The sequence below is a fragment of the Lepidochelys kempii genome, chromosome 3, assembly GCF_965140265.1.
Source record: "Lepidochelys kempii isolate rLepKem1 chromosome 3, rLepKem1.hap2, whole genome shotgun sequence".
NCBI classification, from domain to species: Eukaryota; Metazoa; Chordata; order Testudines; family Cheloniidae; genus Lepidochelys; species Lepidochelys kempii.
This window is the reverse complement of record NC_133258.1, coordinates 146,467,515-146,493,549: the sequence shown is the minus strand read 5'-3', so window position 1 is coordinate 146,493,549 and position 26,035 is coordinate 146,467,515. Positions and strand designations below refer to the sequence as shown.

The following is a 26,035-nucleotide window of genomic DNA, read 5'->3' as shown; positions in this document are numbered from 1 at the left end:
TCTGTCAGCTCTAGTGACATTAGTATTGTTACATACACCCCTCTTGCACTAGAGAGTCCCCAAGTTGGTAAGAGACTTCTACACAGTTGCGGTGTCTTAAGTCTCTGCGATCAAGGCATGAGGTCTTGTGATTCCAGACAAATACTATGCTAAGTGATATGTGTGACATGTTGTCACCCCTGGCGTGCAGTCTGGGAGCTGTGGGAACTGCTGGGCTCCTCTAACCACTGTTGGGTTGGCCCTGCTCACACTGCTTGGGGACACAGTCAGCCTAACCCAAGCCCTGTTATCACCCAACCCAACAACAGATGGTGCCACACACACTAACTGAGCTACCTGAGAGAGTTGACCGATGCCACTCAAATACATGCAGCAGACAGCAGCCAATTTCCCAGCTTTCCAGACTCTCACCCACCACTGGAGTATAAACCCAAAATTATACCGTTTTCTGCTGTACAGGGAACTGTACAGCGTGAGCTCATAAAATTCACCCCCTCCCTCAATGTTGAAAGGAATATGCAATAGCCTTTGCCCTGAGTTATGATTCCCACACACTTCACTCCAACTTACCGGTTTAAACAAAGCAAAAACGAGTTTAACTACAAAAGATAGGTTTTAAGTGATAGCAAACAGATCAAAGCAGATTACCTAGCAAATAAACAAAAAACACAAACTAAGCTTAATATACTAAATTGATTGGATATGAGTAGCAGATTCTCACCCTAAGAGATGATACAAGCAGGCTACAGATTCTTAAGGGGCAAACTTCACTTGCTTTACCACTTGGAATCTCCAGGTGTTTCATTCACAGGCTAGAAGTCCCTTTAGCCTGGGTCCAGCACTTCCCTCAGTTCAGTCTTCGTTCCTCAGTTGTTTCCCGGAGTCTTCTTGGGTGGGGATTGAAGAACCCCAGATAATGTCACTCCCTGGCTTATGTAGCTTTTGCATAGGGCGGGAACTCTTTGTTTCAAAGCTTGGTTCCCAGACCAGTCTGTGGAAGAATACTGACATCCCAAGATGGAGTCCAGCATTATGTGGTCTGATCATATGTCCTTGTAGAGTCATAGCAGCCATTACTTGGAGGCTGCCTGTAGCATTTGCAGAAAGGCTCCCCAGATGGGAGATAAGCTTATCCTAAAGTCTGTTGTTTTTTCCTAATGGACTATTGCCCTGAATAGGCCCTTCCCCACCCACTATCTAGACTGACTTGTCTAGTGGGTGTTACCCAGGTGAAAACTACATTTGAAATACAGATACATAGTCAATATTCATAACTTCAGATACAAAAATGATACATGCATACAAATAGGATAATCATATTCAGCAAATCATAACTTTTCCAATGACACCTCACATTACTTGTCTTGCATAAAATACATTATAATTGTCAATCCTATAATATCACTGCAAAGTGTACGGGGTGCAGTGTCACAATATGTACAGGAGCTTATAGGAGGAGATTTTGAAAGGTGCTATAAAACACATAAACTATGAAAATCAGTATAACATTCCATGCATTAACCACCATAAAAATTTTATTGTCCCTCAATGACTTAATACAGAATGGGGAAAAATCTCTGCCAAGGTACAATTTAGAAAATGTCATTTTATCTCCAGGAAAAGATTTTCTAAAGGACTTGGACTAATGACAGAGTGCAGGCTCACTGCCTAAATAAATAGCCTTCATATTCTATTTGGCTAATAATAATTAAGGCTATGTTTTAGTCACAGGTATTTTTAGTAAAAGTCGTGGACAAGTCATGGGCAGTGAACAAAAATTCACAGCCTGTGACTTGTCCATGACTTTTAGTATATGCCCCAACTAAAACTGCGGGGAGGGTGGTCCCGGACCCCCGCTGGTCCTGGTGGGGGTGGCGGACAGCAGCGCACAGCTGGCATGCCTGCTGGCGCACATGGGGGGGAGTGATTGGCAGGGGTGGCAGGCTTCCTACCGCACGCTACTCCCGCCATAAGCGCCGGCTTCGCAGCTCCCATTGGCCGGGAACCACAGCCAGTGGGAGCTGCGGGGACAGCACCTGCGGGCGCGGGGCCTTCTGGCCCCTCCACCTTGGAACCGCAGGGACATACCAGTGGGAGCCAGGGAACCTCCCTGAGGACAGTACTGCCCTTCATTCCAACCTCCTGCCCCTAGCCTCCTCCCACACCTAAACTGCTGCTGCTGCCTAGCTCGGGCAGTCCCTGAGCCAGCTCCAGCCACTGCAGAAGTCACAGCGGTCAAGTAAAGTCACGGAATCCGTGATTTCCATGACAGACATGCAGCCTTAATAATAATTCATTAAAATATATTGACATCACATTGCTATAACGTATCAACAACTCAGCCTCAGATATGACTAGTAGAAAAGAAACAAAGAACATAAGAAATTTTAGGAAGAGGCCATCCAGACCCAGTATTCCTGCCATTTTTTTTAGTTACTGTAATTATAAATCCTCCTTGCTTTTTTCACCATTCCCCTTAAATCTTTTATTTTCAGGACACAAATTAGTGAATCTTTCACTTCCCCCTGTAACTTTTCCCCATATGTTTATTACTCTTTGCATTAATCAGCTTTTCCCAAATCTATTCTTAGCTTGCTAATGTTTTATTTGTGTATCCTTACAAGCCTGTGGACTTCTTACCATAGAAACCAAGTCAAGCCCAGTTCTGCTGTCAGTGATAACCATCATCAATAATAGCATAATTTGGTTCCATATCTCTATTAACTGTGTCATTTTCTTTTGTAATATGGAATATTTGTAAGAGATCACTTTCAAGTCTTCTCTTTACCAGTAAGAATTAATAGTCTATATTCTTCAAATTTAGGTTCTTGGGACAGAAACCTCAACTGCACCACGCTCACATTTGGTACACGTACGATGGAGGGGGAAGAGGGTGGCTCTAATCCATTGTGGTTCCTTGCTCGCCCCAGGATCTTCACAGTGGAAAGGTGATTTTTTCTGTTGGTTCTCTACTTAAAATTATGCTGCATAATTATAAGTTTGGGTCATTTTGTGTTTCTTGGTGAAGTTTCTCAAATTTTGTTTCAGAAATCGGTGGAACTTGAGACATATTTACTTCAAACTTCTGTTCCTGAAGCTCCTCGCTTTCACTAGGCACTCTTGAAAGCATTATTACTATAAGAAATCCCTTATAGGTTTGGTATTTCCCATTGAACAAATACTTCTGTAATTTCACGATTATTTTTTGAAGCCCTGGTAATATCATGCACAATGATTTCTGAGATCTGGCTTCCACTGATTTACAGTCTAATTTATGACTGGTTTCAGAGTACGAGCCGTCTTAGTCTATATTCGCAAAAAGAAAAGGAGTACTTGTGGCACCTTAGAGACTAACAAATTTATTTGAGCATAAGCTTTCGTGAGCTACAGCTCACTTCATCGGATGCATGTAGCTCATGAAAGCTTATGCTCAAATAAATTTGTTAGTCTCTAAGGTGCCACAAGTACTTCTCTTCTTTTAATCTAATTTATGTCTCAACCACTTTCTGCCTATAAACACATTCACAACCAAAATTGCCAACATTTATTTTTTCAATCTGAGCTTAGTTCTGCTGTGTGTTAGCATATGTCATTGATTGATCTTCTTGTAGATACAAGCTGGGAACTGTCCTATCAAGCTTTTACACTCTGTATTAATCTCAGAATATTTCAGTATTGTGACTTCTGTGACAAACTTTTTAAATTCTCAATGTTTTTCTTGCCAGGTAGCATTGCCATTCTGTTCTGTCTTCAAGCAGCATTCTGAATAGAGAACTTAATTATTAGGAATAATTTTCTTATACATATTAACATGCCCCAAAATCGCTGTTAGACTTTCTTGGTTTTGGATCTTACCTTTTGTGCAATTGCCTCCATCTTTCTTTGATTGCTGCACATGTCCAAAATAATCAGCCTCATTCAGACCAATCTGACCCTGTTCAGTTTAAGGTTTTTTTCCTTTGAATAACTTTACTTGGTTTCTTATTGTGGTGTTGACCATTTTCAGTATGTTTCAGGCCTAAGATTGTCAAGTTGCCTGAGGGTTTCCATGAACTTCAGGCTGTCCATACTGAGCTCCAATCTAGTTGTATTGCTGTCATGGCACTGACCACATTGCTGGCTCTCCTGGGGGAACTGCAGCAGCACCAGTGTAACTGCTTCATAGTGAGACTGTTTTCCTGCTGAGAGGAATGCTGCTGGTTGCTGTCTACTCTTGACCCAGGAAAATAGTCATGACTACCTCACTACTGGTGACGGCCCTGAGGATTCGGCTCTGAGGATAGCTTCCTCATTTTTACCATGTTTAAAAGGCTTGAAATACACAAAAAATCCCCAAAAGTGCTGACAAAGAAGGTAGGATTGGGGATTATAAGAATGAGGCCAGAACTATATTTTGATTTTTAAAAATTCCAGGTGCTGTCAAATATTTTTTTCACCAAAAAGGCTGGAAGATAATTTGCTACAGTTCAGGGCTGATTCAAATCAGTCAAAAATACCAAAACCTTTAAAAAAAGGAGTTTCTTCTGAATGCTCATGTGCAAACTTGTCTTCTGAGCATTGGACTGGTACAGGCAGCCAAGGATTAAGTGTAAAATTATTTCATATGGTGCTTTGCTGTAAACAACAAAGCAGAAAGTAAAACCAAGATTTTATTACTGGTTTACTCATTGCATATAACTTTCAGAATTCCCAGACCAATCTATTGTTGCTTCTCATGTGAACTGAAGAAAGTTGAAAATTTGGCTTGTATATGACATATGCTAAGGTCTTATTTTCCAGAGGAACCTACCTCAGGCACCAGGCCCACTGACCTCATCTCCTTATCTGGAGAACAGCAGCAGTAGGCAGTAAAGAAGGGATACTGTGGAAATCTCCAAACCCTTGAAGATTAATAGAAAGATTTTTTTGCTTAATATGATCAGAAGCTGAGCTAGGTGACAATGTTGTTTAAAAAAAAACTATCTACATTCTGGAATTTTTCACTCTATGTTTACTCTGTTTGCAAGTGACTAAAGTGAGATGGATTCATTGCCACAAGTCTATTTGAACACCATCTAAGATGGAAGGATAGTTTGTCACGCAAAATGGATCAGTTCCTACAAATATTAATCTCTATATACTTCCACAAATAGTCTACATAATTTCCCTGGGCATGAGCGAATTCATAACATCTGCACTGTACAGGACTTTTCAAACAAGATGAAGTAAAATTAAATTGAACTTCAAATAAAGCTAATGCTAAGCTTACTGCTTTGTGAGCTAATACAGCAGCAGTCCCTAACTTCTGTCTGGCACACACTCTTCAGTGCTGCAGGAGTCAAATGTGTGTCCTTGGAAAAATCCTGTCATTTCCAATGTGGGTCCCCTACATTTAAAACTTCTGCAAGTATTCTGGAGTTCTTTAACAAAAGCTGTTGCTCAGGTGACTAATTTAAAAGTTAAGGAGAGTTATAATTGGGAAATGGTGAGCAGTGCTGTTCTTAGGGCCAAATTTGATTCTTGCAGCCTGCAGACTTCAGAGCTGGGGAACTTGATGGAGTCTGTATATGAGTGTCTTCAAACTGTGAGTAACTCACAGGATGAAATAAACTGAAATGTCTTATCTTAAACTTGTTTCAGCCATATTTACTGAACAAAAGAAAACACCCTTTCAGATTTTTAGTTCTGTTTTACTCTGATCTTTATACCATTACAATTCAGTGCCATCAGGTATAGTTTTACTTACTCTTCATCTGTATTCATTTAATAAAGCCAACGTCAGTATTTTTAGTCACTGGGGTCTTGTAAATGAGGGACTTCAATGGAGCTAAGCCAGTTCACACAAGCTGAGGATCTGGCCTTTTGTCATATTAGCATTTCTGAAGTTCACCCTAGTTCTCAAACATGCTACAAACAGGCTTAACAGAGGCATATACATCAGATACAGACACGACGGCTCAGTCTTCAATCTTATAAGGCTTAAAGCAAAAACAAAAGTAATAGAACTACTAATAAGAGAAGCACTCTTTGCAGATAATTGTGTCCTCCTAGCACAAACAGAGGGATGTCTCCAGTGCATCATAGATCGCTTCGCTGAAGCATCACAATTATTTGGCCTCAATTTTATTTGGCCTGGAGAAAACTGTGGTGTTGCATCAGTCATCTTCACCACTCCATGCCATATCCCCCCGCATCTCCCTTAGTGGAATCCAACTAAAGCAAGCTGACAGTTTTACTTATCTCGGCAGCGACATCTCCAATGATGGATCTCTTGACAAAGGAATCATGAACAGGATACAGAAAGCTTCTCAGTCATTCGGAAAGCTACATAACAAAGTCCTGAAATCCCACAACGTAACCCTCTTAACAAAAATAAAACTACAATGCTTTTGTGCTCACATCTCTCCTCTATGGCTGTGAGACGTGGACACCATACAAATGGTGCTTTAAAAAGCTAGAGGCCTTCCATATGCGCACCATTATGGGGATCCGCTGGCAAGACAAAGTTACCAACCTGGAGGTTCTCCAAAAGTCAAATACTACAAGCATCGAGGCCATGCTAATAAAAGCTCAAGTACATTGGGTTGGACACATCATTAGGATGCCTGAACAGCAACTTCCCAGAAAACTTTTCTATGGAGAATTGGCACAAGGGCACCAGAATCAATGCCACCCCAGAAAGCACTTCAAGGACAGCATTGAGAACAGCATACACTTTGGTGTAATAAAACCAGTTGATCTTGAGAAAGCTGCATCAAATAGATCAGCATGGTGATACAACACTCAGAGCTTTCCAATCCTTTGAAGAAGCCAGAAATAAACTGTTAGCTGCAAGGGGAAAGAGTCATACCACTGCTATAGCTACCAAGATGCTCACCAATGACTTTGTCTGCCCGACTCATGTGTGTCATGCTTTAGACTTCAGCGTCACTCCAGTTCCACAAAAAGAGATGATGACATTTTCATGCTGTTGAACCGACAGACTACGTGAGAGATTTCTGAAGTTCAGTGGTGGAACATGACTGCCTTTATTCCCCATCATCAAGAACAATTTTCTAATTATCATAATAGATTATTACAGTAGAGCAGGGATGGCCAACCTGTGGCTCCGGAGCCACATGTGGCTCTTCAGAAGTTAATATGCGGCTCCTGGTATAGGCACCGACTTCGGGGATGGAGCTACAGGCGCCAACTTTCCAATGTGCCGGGAGGTCCTCACTGCTCAACCCCTGGCTCTGCCATGGGCCCTGCCCCTACTCCACGACTTCCCGCCCGCTCCCCTGAGCCTGCCGTGCCCTCACTCCTTCCCCTTCCCCCTCAGAGCCTCCTCCATGCCATGAAACAGCTGATTGGAGCTGTGGGGAGGGAGGGGAAGACGCTGATCATCGGGGCTGCTGGTGGGTGGAAGGTGCTGGGAGCGGGAGGGAGCTGATGAGCAGGCTTCTGACATATTACTATGGCTCTTTGGCAATGTACATTGATAAATTCTGGCTCCTTCTCAGGCTCGGGTTGGCCACCCCTGCAGTAGAGTCTAGAAGCCCTAATCAGAATTGACCTGCATTTATGCAGGATCCTGTAGAGCGAGTACAAGGATAGCTCTTGCCATAAAGAGTTTACAACCTAAATTTAGGTCAAGATGCTAGAGTGGATATAACAAACAGTTGGAAGGAACTGGGGAGGGAGGATAAGGTAAGCAGCAGAAAGAGCATGCATCATTCAGAGATCAGCTTTGTGAATAGCTAGAATTTTTTTGTTAAAGGTTTCTTTAATTAAAATATATAAATAATAGCCGAATAACGGAAATCCCTGCAAGTCTACACTAACAGATGATGATTTACATTTGGCATCATGGCAAACACAGGTCTTGAGAGAGGCTTTAAAGGAGTATAGAGAAGTGGCATTACAGACCAGCTCAGGGAGGGTGTTCTATGCATAAGGAGCAGCATGGAAGAAAGTGAGACTGGCAGAGTGAAGGGGGCAGGGGGTGACGAGTTACAAGGGTAGATAAGTAGGAAGGGGCTAGATTACATGTGAACCTTAAAGTAAAGGACTAGAAGCATGTATTTGATGTAGTAAATGAGGGGGAGTCAGTGGAGAGCTGAGGGGACTGACATGATCAGTGGAATTGGCAAGGAAAGTGTTTGTTTTTAATAGCAGCATTTTGTATATGGACCTGAGTGAACAAACTAGTGTCAGGAAGGGCAGTGGTAGGCCAGAAAAGAGATGCTAAGGGCCTGGCAAGAGGTTTCAGTGGTGTGGACCAAGGAAAAGTCAGACTTCGAAAATGTTGTAGAGGATGAAACTGCAGGATTTGAATGTGGTCCAGATGTGCAGGTTTAAAAAAGAGACTGTCCAAAATAACACCTGAGTTATGTGCCTGAGTGACCAGCAGGATTGAGGTGCCATCAGTGGCAGAAGATAGATGGAAAAGGGAGGACTTGGGAGAGAAGATGAGCTTGTTTTTGGCCATCCTAATTTTAAATTTAGGGCAAGATGTCAGGAACACAGGCTGAAATGTGGGACTGGGTGTAGATCAGGAGCAGAGGTAGATTTGTGAGCCATTGGCAAAAGCTAGTAGTTCAGGCTATATGAGTAGATGAGGTAATACCGAGATAGGGTGTAAATAGCAAAGAGGAGTGACTCCTCTGGGATTAGAAGCCCACCAAAAGAGGATGAGGACCCACAGAAATGTGACAACGAAGGAACAACCAGAGAAGAAGGAAGAATACAAGGAGGGGCAAGATTCACAAAAGCCAAAAGAGGGACATTTTTAAAAGGAGGGTATGATTGACCGTGTCAAAGGTCTCTGAGCAATCAAGGAGGAAGAGGCCAGGAAATGGTAATTGGAGACCTTGGTAAGAATAGTTTCAGTAAATTTGAGGGGTCAGGAACCAGGTGAGTGGGGAATCAAGCACAGAGCTGGGAAGGGAGAGCAAGCAGTTGTTAATGGTGCACTCAGTGAGCTGAGAGAGATTGAGGAAAAAGGGAAGGAAAGTGGGGAACAAGGAAGGTCATGAGGCAGAAGGAGTAAGGGTCACTGGAATAGGTGGAGGACTTAGAGGAGAGGAGATGAGAAACCTCAGCATCAGTGATGGGAAAGATAAGATAGACTGGAAGGAGGAAGAGAGAGTAAGAAGGTCACAATGAATTTCTCTGAAATATTTGGCAATATTCTGTATGGAGAGGCAGGAGAGTGCTGGAAGTGTGGTGGGTTTATGGAGGAAGTCAAAGGTGGCAAACAGGTGGCTGGAATTTTTGTCTTGGGAGTCAAAGAGAGTGGAGAATTAGAGCTGTGAGACCAGGAAAATTGCAGAGCTGAAGGAGGAGTGAACCAATATATAGTGGCGGAAGTCCATGTGATCATGAGATTGTCTTTGGAGAAACTCTGAAGCCTGGGAGTAGGAGAGGAGGAAGACAATTATGGGAATGAGCCAGCCTGGAGGATTTGTGAGGCAGACTTTATACTGAGAGAATCTTGTGGTGGTGTTCTGTATATGCCCCAACTGTGACAGAAAATAAATTGTATGATTCATTATTTGAGGAATAGTATGTGATCATGTAGGTGTACATTAAAATACACTCTCTGAATAGCTGCCAGTATATTCTGGTTCTTCTGATCTCTCTCTCTCTCTTTCTGTTTTTAACTGCACATTCTTTCTGTGGAATGCAATAAAATTTTCCAAGCGAGTTCAATTCCTTCCTTCCTGTATACAGATTTATGTGCACTTCTCTAAAGAGCTCTTTTTGTTATCTGCAAAGAAAGTGATACATATCCCTGGTTCTGAGCTAAAGCAGTACAGATGGTGTCCTCACCAAACTCAAATAAGACATCAGCATATCATCTATGACTGATAGATGCAGTGGGTTTGTAGTTAGAAGATTTTTACATTGAGGTGTTCCCTTTACTAACATGACAGTCACAGGGATCAGGAAAATCCTTCTCTGGCAGATGCTGCATACAACAATTCTGCAAGATGGTAATCCCCTTGCTGACTGCAGTGCATCTGACAGAAAATGATTAAGGCAAGATGCACAAAGTACCGAGTTCAAAAAGTCTCATTAGTTCTAGCTTGTAATATGGTGAGAGAAATAGAGGGACATTTCATACAACCATGATTGCTTTAAGAATAATTTTGCAGCTTTAACACTGCTCTGGAAAATAATGGATTTCCATATGAATTTTAAAAGTACACCACATTGTTAAGGAGTACAAAAGTGTGACTAATTCACTTTTCCAAAACAAAAAAATAGAAATGATACAAAGATGTGCAATTGCATATTATCTCAAATGAATTGCATGTGAAGAACATTAAGAGCAAATATGTTTTTTCCTTTTATTTGTGTGGGTCATATGTTACCACCCTTGAGACATTGTTGATTTGAAGTACATTTTTCACAGGTTTGAATTCCATTTAACAATGTCTCTTTAAGAGTGGCAGGGAGGGCAGAAGCATGGGTGATAGTTCAGACTGAGCAGACTTCCTAGCTGTGCTAGTTTAAGATACGTGAAAAGATGTTTTTTGGCAACCTGGAAAGTACTGCAGGAGTTTAAGAGAATAAGGCTTCAAAATAAAAGATAATATCTATTACATGTCCTAAGTGGTCTTGAATTATGGGCATTAGTTACAGAAGAAGAGGACCATTCCTGAAAATATGGGAGGAGTGTGGCAAGACTAAGGGGAATACAGAAAACAATATTGGATGTTAAGAGATTATTTCTGGTGAGATGAAGAGGATGAGTGAATAGAAAATCCATAGCTGATAGAGGGGAAGGTGTCATGTAAGGAGACAGGACACATTCATAAAATAGTTCAACAACAGTCTTCTAAATATCTGAGCAAGGGGAGTTCACACCATCTGTACCTTGAAGTTTCTGGGGCAAATACTGTGTTGTGTCTTCTGAGAGGGAGAGAGAGTGCACAGAAGTCACAGTGTGGGGAAGGGGTGATAAAATGGCTTTACACCATCTGTATACTGACTGACTGCCCCCAAGGGCTGCTCTAAATTAAGGCAGTGTCCCTAGGATGCCTATGGATTTCTCTTTAGCCCAGAATCCTCCGTAGCATTCAGCATTACAGGCACGCCACTTCCCACTCTTATCCTCCCCCTCTCACATACTGCTATGCCACAATCTATTACAAGTTGATTAAGTTCACAAAACTCATCAGGAGATAAGAGACCATGAGTTGCACAATCAGAACTAAAATGCAAATTTAATTTCTGGGATTTAGCATTCCTGAAATAAGTATCTCACTCACATAGAAACCTATAAAGCTATCAAGAAATCTGCTGGGTGGGTGGGAGAGGGAAGAGAAAAAAATGCATTATGATTGTGGTTTGTGAGGTGCTCAGATACAGTGGTGATAGGTGTCATTTTAAACCTTAAAAAGAGAGAAGGGGTTCCCTATAGCATACGGGGCCCTAGAGAGAAAGAGATTACAAACAGGAAATATTCAGAATAGTAGGATAATGGTCACAGTTTTATAACTTTTTTCATACTGTTCCATCTTATCCACTAGGTACTATGTTTCATGGGGGAAGGACACATTAATAATATGCCACATCTACAATATGTGTTTCAGAGGGCTTCTAAAGGACTTTAAAATTAAGGAGTCATATACTATTTGCAAGAAGCCATACTAAAGTAAATTTTAGTAAGCAGTGTTGGTGAAGGGATCGGGCAAAATTCACCAAGAGACTGTTGTGGCTTATTGCTTTACTGAATCAAATAAAACTTTATTGCTATTGGTCTGTAAAATATGTTAAAAATGATTAATAAAAAGCTTTCTACAGAGAAGAAAATTAACAGGTATAGAATGAGTGGGGAAAAAAACAAGAACAAAACAAGTTAAAGTCTGAAGTGACCCACACTAATGACCAAGGAGTTTGTGCAAAAGGTTTAAGAATTATTTAATTAATTGTTTTAGAGAAACAAGCAGCTCCATAGAGCTGATTGTTTTATTAGTTAGGAAGGCAATATAAAGCACACTCAGTCAGAACATCCTAACTGAAAAAATACCATCTATATCAGCAGCTGATGAGTAGAACTTCATACTTGAGAGGAAATGAATGAAACAATTTCATTTTATTTTACCTGGTTTAAGTGTTATTTTCTGTCCTTGAATTAGCAAAACTAAATAAAAACTGTTTCTGGTAAAAGAGGAAAAGAACCATGTACCACTACAGGGGCTGGAACCTGAGGGATCTGATTTCTAAATCGCTTTATTTATCTAGGTATTTATACTAAGCTGATCACTGTAAGCCATTTTGCACTGGCTTCAAGAGGGGTAATTTCAGCAGAATCTGAACTGAAAGGGAAGCGTCGTCTTTATTTTCATAGAGACTGAATATAAAGATAAGCATTCTGGGAAGAAGTAGTTCTGGATAATTACAAAATAGAACATTCTTTTGTAGAATTATCAATTGCTATGCACGCATTTTATTTTCTTTATCTGTTCTCAGTAAAGTTAGTACAAATGGGTGGATGGAGATACCTGTATTCTTGCTAGTCCTTTTAGGGTATGTCTGTGCTGCAATTAAAAACCTGTGGCTGGCCTGTGCCAGCTGACTCAGGCTCACAGGGCTCCGGCTGTGTGTCTCTTTAATTGCATTGTGAACTTCTGGGCTCAGCCTAGAGCCTGGGCTCTGGGACCTTCCCACCTTTCAGGGTCCTAGAGCCCAGGCTCCAGGCTGAGCCAGGAAGTCTATACTGCAATTAAACAGCTGCTTAACTCAAGCCCTCCAAGCCTGAGTCAACTGGCATGAGCCAGCTGCAAATGTCTAAATGTAGCGTAGACATACCCTTAGATAACTGATAACTGTGGTAACAGTTAAAGAATCTGGGAAATTGGAAAAGCAGTTTTGATCATTCTGTTCCTTTAAATTTTATATATATTCCACTTTAATTGTCCATCACATACCTCTCAAAGATCCCAGAGAATTTTGACATGGATTCAAGCTTAGCAGCATCATATTGCATAGCGATATTACCATATGTGTATTATGGGGTTTTTTTCAGAAAGGCACATTAATCTTAAAAATTAATAAAATTAACTTTTAAGCAAGATTAAGTATATCCATTCCATTTAGAGGAAGCAATGCCATCTTATCCAGTTTAGACTACAAAGAAGTTTATTATTCATAATTTGCTTTGGGAGGCAATGTTTCCTAGGAGGTAGAGCACCGGACTGGGACTCAGGGCACATGAGTTGTCTATTCCCAGCTCTGCCACTGGCCTGCTGGGTCACCTTGGGCAAGATACTTTACCTCCCTGTGCTTCAGTTTCCTCATCTATAAAATGGGGATAGTACTGGCCTCCTTTGTATACAGCTTTGAAATAAATGGATCAAAAGTGCTATGTAAGAGCCAGGCATCATCATTATCATTATTATTTGTTATTCAGTTTGCACTTGATTGAATAACTTGTGAACCAGTGTCAGATTGTCACATGGTTAAAATCTGTATCAAACTTCACATTTTCTGTAGAACAGTACAAAATTACTCCAGTAGCCTCAGACTAGATTTCTCTCTGTCATTTCTTACAGGACTACATAAGCTGTGATCTGCAAGAGCATTTACACCAATTACAAAGCCATTGAGAAATCAGAGCACAAGAAGCTGTTTAAGGTACAATGGAAATATTTTAAAGTAAATAGTATAGTTAATATTTGGAACAAATTGCTAGTATGTAGATTTTAAGTATGTACAAAATGCTCTATTTAATAATAGTAAATGCTAACTGCTTTGTTTGTTCCAGGAGTTTTATAAACATTAGCTAATTAATAAGCTTCTAACTTATTGAACATGGGGTAGATTCTCTGCCTGGCTGTGCTCTCTTTCCAGGCAGAGAAAGAGAGTGCAAAAAGGGAGAACACTTTCAGCAACCCCCAGCTGGAAATCCTCAGTAGATACAAAATTGGTGTAATCTGGATTGGGCTGCAGTCATGGGTGGGGAGGAACATGGCCAGAGCACACTACATACCAGAGGTGAAACCCTGCAAGTTTTGCCTTTAACTTCAGGTGGGCCAGGATTTCATCCCAAGTATCTTGAGCTGATGGACAGTCCTTTGGGACTGGACAGAGAATCAGGGAGTCACTCCTAGTACTCTCACAGTCTCCCTTCTCTCTGCCCTGTCAAACAAAAATTGGTTGAAGTAGAGAATCTGGTCTGGTATGTTTTTAATGTGCATGTTCTTGATTCATTCTGGAGTCACACACACAAGTTACTTAACTATAAACAGGATTATTGAAAAGACAAAACACAAAAGGGGAAGACACCAATTTCCCCTAAAGCCTTGCTGAAAAATCTTCTATGAGGACATTTAGGTTGTATATATGACATTTCACAGCCCTTCTGTTTTCTGTGATGCCAGATGTATATCTATATTGCCAGACTGCTGTAGGAATTCAGTAACTGGCCAATGTTTGGATAAGTGGATAAGGACTTGCTCAGGCTACATCATTTATTTATATGTGAAATAAATTGATGTTTCTATCATATATTATTGCTATATTTAAGCACATCTACGTACATGACCAAATCACATACATAGCCAAGTTTAGGGGGGAAAAGGCATAATATGGAATATGTAGAACCCACTGTGTTTTACATTTGATGTACCTGCATATAATATACCAAAATTGCTTCTCAAAGAAACAGTACTTTAAAAGGTTCAATATATTAATCATCCTTCAGTGTTCATTTTTCTTTAGTTTCAGTCCTGTAAATATCAGGAAACCTTATAAGCAGCTGGAGTTAGGATTTTATTCTAGAAGTGTCCTGGACATTTATTGTTCCAAAGTTACACTATGTCTATGTCCATTCAGACACTGAGGGGCGTGGTGTGTGGAACCCATCTTTATGGTATTCCGATACATTTTTCAGAAATAAAAGCAGACTATTCTTATGAACAGTTGGCACCAATCACACCCACCCCTAGGTAACCTTCATTGCCAAACAATGTTCCAAAAGAGGAAATTTATTACAGCACCTATTTAGGTATTCTAACATCATTCCGTCAAGGCCATAAAGTGATTTACATGGACCAATGTATTACCTCTGCTTTTAGACAAAATGAGTTTATTATGATTAATGATTTTACCATGACTATAAGAGGACATTTACAATAAAATGACCTATATTTTTACATTCTTCCTCCTTATCCTTTTCATTTCATTTATTGAAGAAATAAACTATTTTACAGTAAGATATGCAAAGAATGATTTACCACTGAAACAAGTTTAATATACTGTTACCATAGTTGTACGATGACTGAGTAACCAGTACTATAAGAGAAAAACTTTAGCTTAAATTTCAAAGTTCTGTAAAATCAGGCATAGGCAGAATGGAGCTTATTATATGATGTGATGGTAAGTATGATGAAGCTGTTTAAAAACATTTGGGATTCACAGATGTATTAGAAAGAGAACAAAAAGGAAATAATCCCTTCTGATATATATTTAATATTACACCTGTTACTTTTTAAGTCTTCCAAGTGACTGAATGCTTGGTCTATCTGGCTTTAGAGGTAGAGACGATGAGAAGGGGTCAAAAAGGTCATCTGTTACTTAGGACAGTACTTGTAATAAAGTCCTCACACTCAAGACAATTGGTTTTATTCTACTTTATATGATATTTCCAAATTTACTGCAACAGTAGCAGAGCAAGATGTTTTGTTTCATAAAGGATTATAGCGTCTACTAAGAAACCAGCCAAAGACCTTACAGGCTGAAGATTAAAGTTCCCAAATAAGGACTTATCATTTTGGTTTGGACTGAATCTGGTGGATATAAGAATGTTTGAAAGAAAAACTATTCCAGTATATTTTGGACTAATGGAAGAGTCTAATGGAAGACTATGGAATTGCCAAATGGACTCTGCAGTTTATTGCTATGTAGATTTCTTAACTAATAGAACATTGTACTATGTTTAGAGTCAGACATTGCCTGATTTAGTCAGTTTGTCAATGAGGTGATGAGTTTAGCACAATAAGAATTCAAGAATTCATTTTATTTTATGGTTACACAATTGATTTGTGGTTACTTTTGTGTTGCTACCAATTGTGTTTTAATATCACTCAGAATGTATAAAATCAATATCAAAATGGCCCTTTGTAGTTAATAAGTGCTTACACAGAGTCTATAAGTGAAAGCGTGGCTCTGTTGATGTCAACAGCAAAATTTCCATTGACTGCAATGGGACCAAGTTTCACCCTGGATGCATTCTTGGTGTGGACAGGCTATCATAACAGTGCCTGCTTCTTTTTGTTTTTGCTTACCTGTTAGAGCAACTTCCTTTAGATATGAGTTCTGCTTCGATGTGAGCATTTGCAATTACCAGTAGTGTATACAAAGTCTAGGTGCAATGCTTACTTCTTGATACTACAGTTACCAAGAACCATTTTGAGAGTAGTTAGCAGGAGGTGAACATTCATGTCCACATTGTCCATTTTTTTGAAGGCTGACTGGATACGTATGACATCACAGAAACTTGGTGGAATAAATCACATGATTGGAATATTGGTATAGAAGGGTACAGCTTCTTCAGGAAGCACAGGCAGAGAAAAAAGCATGGATGTGTTGCCTTGTATACCAAAGATGATAGTAGGACCTGTTGAAAGTCTCTGGGTAAGGATAAAATGGGGAAGAAGAAAAAAAGGGTGATGTCACATAGGAGTCTACTGTAGACCTCCTGACCAGGAAGAAGAGGTGGATGAGACTTTTTTTTTTTTATACAACTAACAAAATCATCCAAAACACAGGACTTGGTGGTGAGGGGGGACTTCATCTACCCAGACATCTGTTGGGAAAATAATACATCAGGGCACAGATTATCCAACAAGTTCTTGGAATGCGTTGTAGATTATTTTTTATTACAAAAGGTAGAGAAAGCAATTAGGGGATATGTGCTCTTGATTAGGTTCTGACAAATAGAGGAACTAGATAAGACTCTGAAGGTGGAAGGCAGGTTGGGTGAAAGTGATCATGAAATGATAGAGTTCATGATTCCAAGGCAGTGGTTTTCAAACTTTTTTTCTGGGGACCCAGTTGAAGAAAATTGTTGATGCCTGTGACCCAACAGAGCTGGGGATGAGGGGTAGGGAGTGTGGGAGGGGCTCAGGGCTGGGGCAGAGGGTTGGAGTGCGGGCTGTGGGGGTGGGGCCGGGAATGATGGGTGTAGGAGGGGGCTCTGGGTTTGGACAGGGGAGGGTGGGAGGGAGTCAGGGCTCTGGGGTGGGGCCAGGGATGAGGGGTTTGGGGTGCAGGAGGAGCTCTGGGTTTGGGGGGGCTCAGGGCTGCGGTGTGGGAAGGGATCAGGGCTCTGGGTGCAGGCTCTGGGGTGGGGCCAGGGATGAGGGGTGTGGGGTGGATGAGGGGCTCAGGGTTTGGGGGGGCTCAGGGCTGGGGGTGCAGGAGGGGTCAGGGCTCTGGGCTGGGGGTGCAGGCTCTGGGGTGGGGCTAGGGATGAGGGGTTTGGGTGCAGGAAGGGGTTCCAGGTTTGGGAGGGCTCAGGGCTGGGACAGGGGATTGGGGTTGGGGTACGGGCTTACCTCCGGTGGCTCCCGGAGCTGGGGTGCAGAGGCAGGCTTCCCGGAACCAGCCAGCAGCAAGTCTGGCTCCTAGGCGGAGGCACGCAAGTGACTTCGCGTGACTTTCACCTGCAGGCACTGCCCCCCGACCCCAGTGCTTGGTGCGGGGACAGTGTGCGGAGCCACCTAGGAGCTGGAGCTGCTGCTGGCTGCTTCCAGGGTGCAGCGCGGTGTTGGAGCAGGTAGGCACTAGCTGGCCTTAGCTTGGCAGCACTGCCAAGAGGACTTTTAACGTCCCGGTTGGCGTTGCTGATCAGAGACACCCAGTGCCTGACATGCTGCGACCCAGTACTGAGTCACGACCCAAATTTTGAAAAACGCTGTTCTAAGGAATGGTAGGAGGGAAAACAGCAGAATAAAAACAGTGGACTTCAAGAAGGCAGATTTTAGCAAACTCAGAGAACTGGTAGGTAAGATCCCATGTGAAGCAAGTCTAAGGGAAAAAAGAGTTCAGGAGAGCTGACAGTTTTTTAAAGAGACATTATTACAAGTACAAGAACAAACTATCCCAATGCATAGGAAAGATAGAAAGTATGGTAAGAGGCCACCCTGGCTTAACCAGAACTTCAATGACCTGTAACTCAAAAAAGAGACGTACAAGAAGTGGAAACTGGGTCATATTACAATAAATATTAAAAAAAAAAAAAACAACCCAAGCATGCAGGAAAAAATTAGAAAGACCAAGGCACAAAATAAGGTTAAACTAGGTAACAGTATAAAGGGTAACAAGAAAATATTTTACAAATACATAAGATGTGAAAGGAAGACCAGGTACAGTGTAGGCCCATTACTAAATGAGGAGGGAAAGACAATAACAGAAAACATAGCAAATGGCCAAAGTGATAAATGTCTTTATGTTTCCGTTTTCACCAAAAAAGTTAGCAGTGCTTGGATGACAAACATAGCGAACATCAGTGTAGATGGAATAGGGTCTGAGACTAAATAGGAAAAGAACCAGTAAAAAATTACTTAGAAAAGTCAGATGTCTTCAGTTCAGCAGGGCCTGATGAGATACATCCGAGAATACTTAAGGACTAGGCTGAAGAGATCTCTGAGCCATTAGTGATTATCTTTGAGAACTCATGGACAATGGGAGAGAGCCCAGAGGACTGGAAAAGGGCAAATATAGTACTTATCTATAAAAAGGGGAATAAGGACAACCCAGGGAATTATAGACCGGTAAGCTTAACTTTAGTACCCAGAAAGATAATTGATTGCTTATTTGCTCCATCTCTAAGCACCTAGGAAAAAAAAATAAAGAAGTAACCGTCAACATGGATTTGTCAAGAACAAATCATGGCAAACCAACCTAATAGCCTTCTTTGACAGGATAACAAGCTTTGTGGATGGGTGCGGGGAAGCAGTGGATTTCATATATCTCAACTTTAGTAAGGCATTTGATACTGTCTCACATGACCTCATAAACAAACTAGAAAAATATAGTCTAGATCAGGGATTCTCAATCTTTTTCTTTCTGAGGCCTACCTAACATGCTATAAAAACTCCATGGCCCACCTGGGCCACAATAACTGGTTTTCTGCATATAAAAGCCAGGGCTGGTGTTAGTGGGTAGCAAGCAGTGCAGTTGCCAGGAGCCCTATGCCACAGGGGCCCCCACAAAGCTATGTTGGTCAGGCTTTGGTTTCAGCCCTGGGTTGTGGGACTCAGGGCCCTGGGCTTCAGCCCCATGTGGTGAGGATTCAGCTTTCTACCCTGGGTCCCAAACAACTTGGCACTGCTTGGCGGACCCCCTGAAACCTGCTCGTGGCCCCCTCAGGGGGCCCCAGACCCCTGATTGAAAACCACTAGTTTAGATGAACCGTCCAAAAGATGGGTGCACAACTGGCTGGAAAACCTTACTCAGACAGTAGTTATCAATGATTCAAAATCGAGCTGGAAGGGCATATTGACTGGGGTGCCACAGGGATCTGTCTTTGAGCTGGTACTATTCAATATCTTCATAAATGATTTGGATAACGAAATAGAGAGTACACTTATAAAGTTTGCGGATGATACCAAGCTGGGAGGGATTGCAAGCACTTTGGAGGACAGGATTAGAATTTGAAATGGTCTGAGTTAAATGGAAAGAAATTCAGTAACGACAATTACAAAGTACTGCACTTTGGAAGGAATAATCAGTTGCAAACATACAAAACGGGAAATGCCTGCTAGGAAGGAGTACTGCAGAAGAAGATAAAGAGTCACAAACTAAATATGAGTCGTCAATGTAATACTGTTGCAAAAAAAAAAAAATGACCATCATTTTGGGATGTATTAGCAGAAGTGTTGTAAGCAAGACTTGAGTAGTAATTCTTCCACTTTACTCAGCACTGATAAGGCCTCAACTGGAGCATTGTTTCCAGTTCTAGGCATCACACTTCAGGAAATATGTGGACAAATTGGATAAAGGCCAGAGGAGAGCAACAAAAATGATAAAAGGCCTAGGAAAACATGACCTAGTAGGAAAGATTTAAAAAAATTGGATTTGTATAGTCTGGAGAAGAGAAGACAGATGGAGTACATGAGAACCGTCTTCAATTAAGTAAAAGGTTGTTATAAAGATGAGTGTGATAAATTGTTCTCCTTATCCACTGAGGACAGGACAAAAAGTAATGGGCTTAAATTGCAGCAAGGGAGATTTTGGTTAGACTGTAATAAAAACTTCCTAACTGGAAGGGTAGTTAAGCGCTTGAACAAATTATCTAGGGTTGTGGAAGCGCTGTCATTGGAGGTTTTTAAGAACAGGTTAGACAAACACCTGTCAGGGATGGTCCATGATATTTAGTCCTGCCTCAATGTAGGGGACTGAGCTATTGACCTATTGAGTTCCCTTCCAGTCCTACATTTCTAAGATTTCTAAGTGCAGTAGCTCCAAGACAAGAAAGTGACAGTCTGTTTCTGTGAAGGAGTTATCTACTGTAATGTTCTGTGCTGATCGAATTGCACACTATAATTGTATGTCTTGTGGATCTGGACATGGAAATTTTATGGATATCTTGTCAGCCTTGTGGACTTCGTATTGCTCTAGGTTATAGGGGAAAAACAACAGGGTGAATTCTCCTGCAGTAAGACAGTTAGACACATGTCTTATTGTTAAGTTAAAATTAGTGATATTCTTGCCTTTCTTCAGTAAAATCTTTCAGTAAATATTGATTCTAAAAAAATGTTTCCTCCACTGGTATCTTAGGGTACACTGCAAAAAAACACCCATGGCAGAAAGTCTTAGAGCCCAGATCTATAGACTTGGGCTTGCTATAGCACTAAAAGTAGCTGTGTAAATATTCCTGCTCGGTCTGGAGCTCAGGCTCTGAGGCCCAGTGCCCCGGACCACAGAGCCCAAGCAAGAACATCTACACAGCTATTTTCAGTAACGTAGCAGCAGCCCAAGTCTTCAGACCTGAGCTCTGAGACACGTGGCTGCAGGAGGTTTTTTTCAGTTAGAAATATACCCTGGGGTCCCCAGTGATATTCTGAGAGCTGGCAGAGACCTGCTTACTCTGTGTAGTTTCCTAGTGTGCTGACAGACTTCAAATACCTTGAGAGGAATGGGACACAGTGTTGACAGACAGACATTCACATTTTTAGTGCCTTGGCTGTGGGGGCCTCTGCCACATATTATTAGTGCTCTGAATATGGCTTTAGCCAGGGAGACCAAACTTCTCAGACAATCCCATGGGAAGCTCAACAGGTATGTTGGTTTTCTGTTGAAATAAATCTGTTCTTGAAACCTACAACTAACTCAGGGACCAAGCAAGTAAACTTTGAGGGTTATAATAGGGAATTGGAACTTCCAAGAAATACGTAGGAGAAGTTGGGTGAGTTTCTTGAGAGAACATTTATGGAACAAATTAAATCTGATAAAAAGATAAGGCTAGAGTGACCACTTACCTCCACTTGTCAGTGAGACTTCCTGGAATATCTACATCAGCCATGGGTTTAATGCTTAGCTAACACTACAGAATGAATGCTCATTTGCTGGTATACCATGGTGCACCGTGCTAGGATGCTGTGTCATTGGAGTCTGACTTCTGAAAAAACAAGGCTACAATTACATGCAGATGGTGGAGGGTGGGACGCTATGTGCTGTACTGTTGCATTAATGGAGCTTGGGTGCATGGAGGATGACAGCAGTGGGATGTGGAAAAAGTGAGCTGTCAGGAAAAATAGAAAGTCTGTGCACGTTGAGAAGTATGCTCTACCATCAGAGATGCCACTTCTAAAGATGGACAGAACACTGACAAATCTCCTGGCTACCATATTCAGTGCCTGAAAAACCCATCAAGTAGAAGAAACGTCTTTAATCAGAATATAAAAGTTAAACAAGGAAACTACAAGGCAGTATTTAAAGCTGTCAGTGAAAATGTGTTTAAAAGCAACAGTCTAAGTAAAATCTCCAGGAAACGCAACCTGTTTGAAATTAATTTACAAAGGAGTATTTTAAAGGACCACATTACATTTATTCAAATTAAATTTTAATGATTTACCCTATCTTTCCTTACATGAATGTACGCTGGAGCAAGGGAATTTTAACTAATTTACAATTCTATTGCAGTTCTCTATGTGCAAACCAGCAGTGAAATTCCAGAAACTATCCTCACTTGGATCCTGCAGCAATGTAAAGTCTATCAGCAGCACAAGCAAGTATCTGTCTTTCTAGAAATATACAATAGTCAGTCGGGAGTTTTACCATTGTCTCCCATGCTCTGTTGCTATGACATAGCTTCTTCTCTGACATGCAGGTTGTTGCACTTTACAGTTTCCTGCCATGTGCTACCCATTAGCATGACCTTGTTTTCTAATAGTAATTTTTCTGGTCCCCTATTGTTTCTTTAAGGATAAGCACTTTCTGATCCCTTCTATTTCTTTGGGTTACTGAAGCACTGAGTTCAGTCTTTAACAATTTTGTGGCTAAAGGAAGATTAACACAGAATAATTCATTTGGCTGTTTTTTGCCATTCCCAACTGTGACGGGATCCTCGGGGTGCCCCCTGATGGCTCTCCAGCCTGGGCTGTCTCTCACAATGCCTTGCTAGTGACCAGCAGCAAATCCTTCCAGGTGCTGTTATCACTCAGCACAACTGCATGTGGAGACCCACACCCAGCTCGATTGCATGAATGCTCCCAGAGCCACTCATGCATCATACAGAGAGAGGCACCGGAGCCAAATCCCCCCAGCTCCCAGCACTGTATCTCAGGAATATACCATCTTACACTGCTGAAGACGATAAGCACAAATTTATTAATTGGTTCACCACTTCATCAATAGAAAGTGGATATACACCAGCCTTTGCAAACCTGAGCAGTTTTGCCACACCCCATACAAACTCACTGGTAAAGATAAACAGTTAAACAAATGACTACAAAAAGATAGATTTTAAGTAACACGCAAAAAAATCAGAGTTAGTTACCAAAATAAAATAAAATATAAGCACACAATCTAAACTCTCAACCCTGTTAGACTGGGCAACATCTAGATTAAGCAGTTTTTCTAATCGCACTGGATATTGCAGTTCATAGTACAGATTTCACCCTTGAAGCCTGGGCCAGTCTCCTCTGGTGGAGTCTTCAGTCTTCTCAGTGTCCTTGTTGCTTGCAGTATAGGTGGGGGCAGGAGAAAGACAAAGCATGGGCCTGCTGTGTTCTGTTTTATATCCTCAGTCCTATGCGCTTGGAGAATACAAGTCCAGGCATGTCTGCTGGGCATTGCTGAGTCTCCAGGCAAGGTTGAGCAATTCTTCTGGTGTGGCCTCATGCAGGTGAGTCATTGCATTGTAGCTCCCTTGCTGGACAATGGCTACCTCCCTTGTCATTGTTCTGTACAGCTATTATCTGGGTGCCTCCCAAACCCACAGCATATTTAAGGGCTTGGCTACATTTGCGAGTTACAGTGCAATAAAGGAGCCCCAGGCGCCCTAGTTCACTCCCTGTCCACACTGACAAGGCACGTAGAGCGCCCTGTCTCCGCGGCTACAACGCTGCTGGTACTCCACGTTGGCGAGTGGAATAATGTTTGCTGCACCACCACTGGAGTGCTGCGGCGCCAGTGTGGATGCCCTGGTCTGTTATTGCGCTGTGATCGGCCTCCAGAAGTATCCCACAATGCCTGTTCTAGCCACTCTGGTCATCACTTTGAACTCTACTGCCCTGCCCTAAGGTAACCAACAGTCAGACCCACCCTTTAAATTCTCTGGGAATTTTGAAAATCCCCTTCCTGTTTGCTCAGCCAGGCGTGGAGTGCTCTCAGCGAATCTTTCCAGGTGACCATGCCTCCAGGTGACCATGCCTTCACGCGCCAGGAGATCCCCAGTATGGAGCAATGGCGAGGTGCTGGACCTCATCAGTGTTTGGGGGGAGGAAGCTGTCCAGTCCCATCTGTGCTCCAGCCGCAGGAATTACGATATCTTCGGGCACATATCAAGGGCCATGCTGGAAAGGGGCCAGGACCAGGACGCACTGAAGTGCAGGGTTCAAGTGAAGGAGCTGTGGAATGCCTACCTCAAAGCAGAAGAGGCAAACAGCAGCTCCGGTGCTGCCCCTGCGACCTGCCATTTTTACAAAGAACTGGACGCGATACTTGGGAACAACCCCACCTCCATGCTGAGTACCACCATGGACACCTCAGAGGCCAGTGCAACAAGGCAGGAGGAGGAGGAGGAGCAGCAAAGCGGGAGTGAGGGTGCTCTGGTGGAGGAAGACACCCTGGAATCTCTAGATGCATGCAGCCAGGAGCTGTTCTCAATCCAGGAGGAAGGTAGCCAGTCACGGCGGCTGGTGCTTGGGGAAGGACAAACACCAGAGGAGGTTCCTGGTAAGCAGCTTTTATTTTGGGAAGGAAGTTATTCGGTGTAGGCTCTTGGGGTGAGGAGGGTTAGGGCTGCATGCATGCCTAGATGCGGAATAGGGCGTTGACATGCTCTTTCACATCGCGGTAATCGGCCTCAGTGATCTCTTCAAAGGTCTCAGCCAGAACTTGGGCAACGCTCTTGCACGGGTTTTTCAGGAGAGTCACTGTTGTCCTCATCCCAGTAAGGCTAACTTGTCCGCACCACTGTGCCGTGAGGGGCGGGGGGACCATTGCTGCACACAGGCAAGCTACATATGGGCCAGGGCGGAAGCCGCATTGCAGTAAAAGACCCTCCCTTGCTTCCCTGGTCACCCTCAGCAGCGAGATATCTTCCAGGACGAACTCCTGTGGAAAATGTGGGGACAGTGTTCAGTATAGGGGCTCCCTGCCACTGTTGGCTCTCCTGAAGGTACAGAAACCCAGAGGACAGTACAGCCGTGAAACAATCAGTCATGCTTGACCCTGTGCTTACTCACCATTTTGGGGGTCCCGTGGGTTGTGTGTGCTCGCTTTGGGCCAGGCAAATTATGCTATTCTGTAGACTGTGCTTGCCCTTGAGTACGGGGGAATCATTGCTCTGTCTGGTGTGAACAATGTTGCCTCTGTTAAGTGTTGCATTTTGCCTTTACAGATGCAACCTTGAGATCTCAGCCATCTGTGTTATCAACGGCCGAGAGGCTGCAAAGAATCAGGAAGAAGCCACGTAGAAGCAAAGAGGACATGCTGCATGAAGTCATGCAACATTCAACTAGCCAGGGGGTTGGACTAGATGACCTCCTGAAGTCCCTTCCAACCCTGAGATTCTATGAACTAATGAAAATAAAAAAGTGCAGGAGTGGCAGGAGAGTGAAAGGAGGGTCTGCCAGCAGAATGCGGATCCCTGGCACAAAAGCACAGAGCGGCTGATAAGCATCATGGAGCGCCAAGCGGACTTGATCCAGGCGCTTGTAACCATGCAGGCGGAGCACTACCACCCCACAGCTCTTGCCCCAAAACTCTTTCCTTTGTGCCACCATGTCACCTCCAAACCACTTTCCCCAACATCTGAGTGCTTACCGCCACCTGCTGCCTCCAACACCTGTAGCTTCACCACCCAGTTGTGAAAACTACAACCCTGCGCACTGCACTCAACCCCCATCACCATGCAGTATAGCCATCCTGAAGTGCAGCACGCATTGCACAGCACTCCAGACAGGACATACGCAAAACTGTGATTGTACTGTTCCCCACCCCACCCCATCTCACCTCCTTGCCCTTTGTGTTTCCCAAGCAGTTGTGTTGTGTTTCTTTTCAATAAACTGATTTTTTTGGCTTTGAAAACATTCTTTATTATTGCATAATGTAAAAGAAACCTTAGCCCAGGAAAGCAACAGGCACTGCAAATCAGAGTATCATACATAGCAAACACAGATTCCTACTGCACTTCACTCCCGTGCAGGACACCACACCAGACATAACTGTTGGCTTTCAGCCTCATATTGCTCCCTCAAGGCATCCCTAATCCTTGCAGCCCCTTGCTGGGGCCCTCTAATAGCCCTGCTCTCTGGCTGTTCAAATTCAGCCTCCAGGTGTTGAACCTCCGAGTTCCATGCCTGAGTGAATCTTTCACCCTTCCCTTCACAAA

At 42.6% G+C, this 26,035-nt stretch overlaps 1 protein-coding gene across 2 annotated transcripts in view; it reads left to right on the top strand.

The window, feature by feature from the left end:
• The window catches only part of LOC140909346 (uncharacterized), a 44,407-nt gene extending 18,718 nt beyond the window's left edge, over positions 1–25,689 (top strand). The window contains exons 3-7 of one of the 2 annotated variants that reach the window (XM_073338418.1): positions 2,825–2,948; positions 13,524–13,605; positions 22,120–23,323; positions 23,791–24,375; positions 25,043–25,689. In XM_073338418.1, the coding sequence (XP_073194519.1) occupies positions 23,847–24,375; positions 25,043–25,317 (804 nt within the window). In that variant the 5' untranslated portion in view covers positions 2,825–2,948; positions 13,524–13,605; positions 22,120–23,323; positions 23,791–23,846 and the 3' untranslated portion in view covers positions 25,318–25,689. The remainder of the gene's footprint in view (positions 1–2,824; positions 2,949–13,523; positions 13,606–22,119; positions 23,324–23,790; positions 24,376–25,042) is intronic. The other variant, XM_073338419.1, reaches the window with a different exon arrangement.
• The last annotated feature ends 346 nt before the right edge of the window (positions 25,690–26,035 follow it).